Source organism: Telopea speciosissima, chromosome 7, assembly GCF_018873765.1.
Source record: "Telopea speciosissima isolate NSW1024214 ecotype Mountain lineage chromosome 7, Tspe_v1, whole genome shotgun sequence".
Lineage (NCBI taxonomy): Eukaryota > Viridiplantae > Streptophyta > Magnoliopsida > Proteales > Proteaceae > Telopea > Telopea speciosissima.
In genome coordinates, this window is record NC_057922.1 from 54,078,214 (window position 1) to 54,079,749 (window position 1,536).

Below are 1,536 nucleotides of genomic sequence, written 5' to 3' on the forward strand. Positions count from 1 at the left end.
AGTAACTTAAATCCAATTCACATGGAAAGATCTCAAGTAGTTACAAATGACTGGTAAATTATATGTATGCCCCTTTCACATCACCTGCATTAGTATTTAGTGCTAACAAAGGAAAGGCAATTCAGGTCTTCACCCTACTTTTTCTTTAGTTTGAATGCAAACAGCTTGAAACTTTGATTGATTGTATTACGACTTTAGACAGTTGCAAGAAAGGAATAATCATTCATGGGAATTTTTTGAGATGTAACTATAATTGATAAGAGCAAGAGTGTAAACACACAAATTAACGAGGAGGAAACAATTGTAAACATGATATAGTAGCTACCTTGAATTGTAAATCTGCTCTACCAAATTACCTCAGTTTCTTCCTTCTTTTTTCTTTTATTCAGCTCCATCTTTGGCATCAAGTGAAATGAGACTCCCAATGACTGTTATCCAGCTGTGACGAAGCCTAAGATTACTAGCCCTTCCTTTATGGGGATCATAAAGCACCAGCACTCCTGAACTCTTCTCCACTAATGGTTTCGTCTCGAGTAGAACTTCACCCTTCTTTGAATAGCATATAGGCTTAATATACTTATCAAAATACCCTAACACCGATGGTTGTTCGATGGAGAACTGTTTCTCCCAAGAGTCTTTCAGACCGTAATCCTTCATCACCCACAACTCAACACGGACCGTGGAGAAGTTAGAGAGCATGCAGAGTTGTCCTCCTAGAACTCCGATGGCCATGTGAAACTTATCGTCCACAAAATCAGGCAGTGGCACCTCTCGATATTCATCATCTTTAACGTCAATAGAAACAATCGCACTGGGGGCAATGTTGGGTCCCATGACTCCCGTCTTGCGAATTGTAGCCCAATGAAAAGCAGAATTTGTAAAAACCCCAAGTCTGTGTTGGATGCTAAGGAAGGGAATGTCCTCGATTCTTCTCCATGAGTTGGTGCTGAGAGAGTAGACCTTCACCTCCGAGACAGAGTAGTTACTGTCATTAATGAAACCACGGGCACCATAGAACTGTATAACCCTTATCACCTTGTAATCATCGGTTGTAGGATCGTAACCAAACCCATAAGCAGTGAAATGCGCATAGCGAGAATTGATGGGAAACTCTATAGGCGTAAAGGGCAGCTTCTTATGCGTTTTTGTGGATAGATTCCAAAGGAATGTGCCGTACACTTCTTCTTTTCGGAATTCAGAGACTATGCCGTCGTCGTCGAACATACATACTAAGCCGTTACAAGAAGCCAATACAAGGTATCCTATTGGAGACTTGAACGGATGATCAAGCTTTACCGCCGCTTCTTGTTCGCAAACATCAAAATCCACAGAGAAGATTTTTCGGTATTCCTCTAAAATCAGGATGAGGTTGGTATTGGTTGCAAGGGATCGGCTGAGTTGCATTTTGACAAAATCAGGATCGGTTATTAGAGCACACCATGCTTTGCATACACACCTAAACCTTAAAAGGGACTTCACCGGAAGCCTTGAAAGTATGTCCAAGATGAGGTCCTCAGAGAGATTCTTGGTTAGCAT

The 1,536-nt window shown here is 41.3% G+C and overlaps 1 protein-coding gene across 1 annotated transcript; it reads right to left on the reverse strand.

Moving 5' to 3' along the window:
* Window positions 1-381: 381 nt before the first annotated feature.
* LOC122668691 (F-box protein CPR1-like) lies at window positions 382-1,536 on the reverse strand. Its single transcript, XM_043865225.1, has one exon. The coding sequence runs from the start codon at window positions 1,534-1,536 to the stop codon at window positions 382-384; it is 1,155 nt and encodes a 384-aa protein (XP_043721160.1).

Bases quoted from the DNA above. Each gene is read 5' to 3' on its own strand.
- LOC122668691 (XM_043865225.1), bottom strand. From the start codon at position 1,536: ATGCTAACCAAGAATCTCTCTGAGGACCTCATCTTGGACATACTTTCA.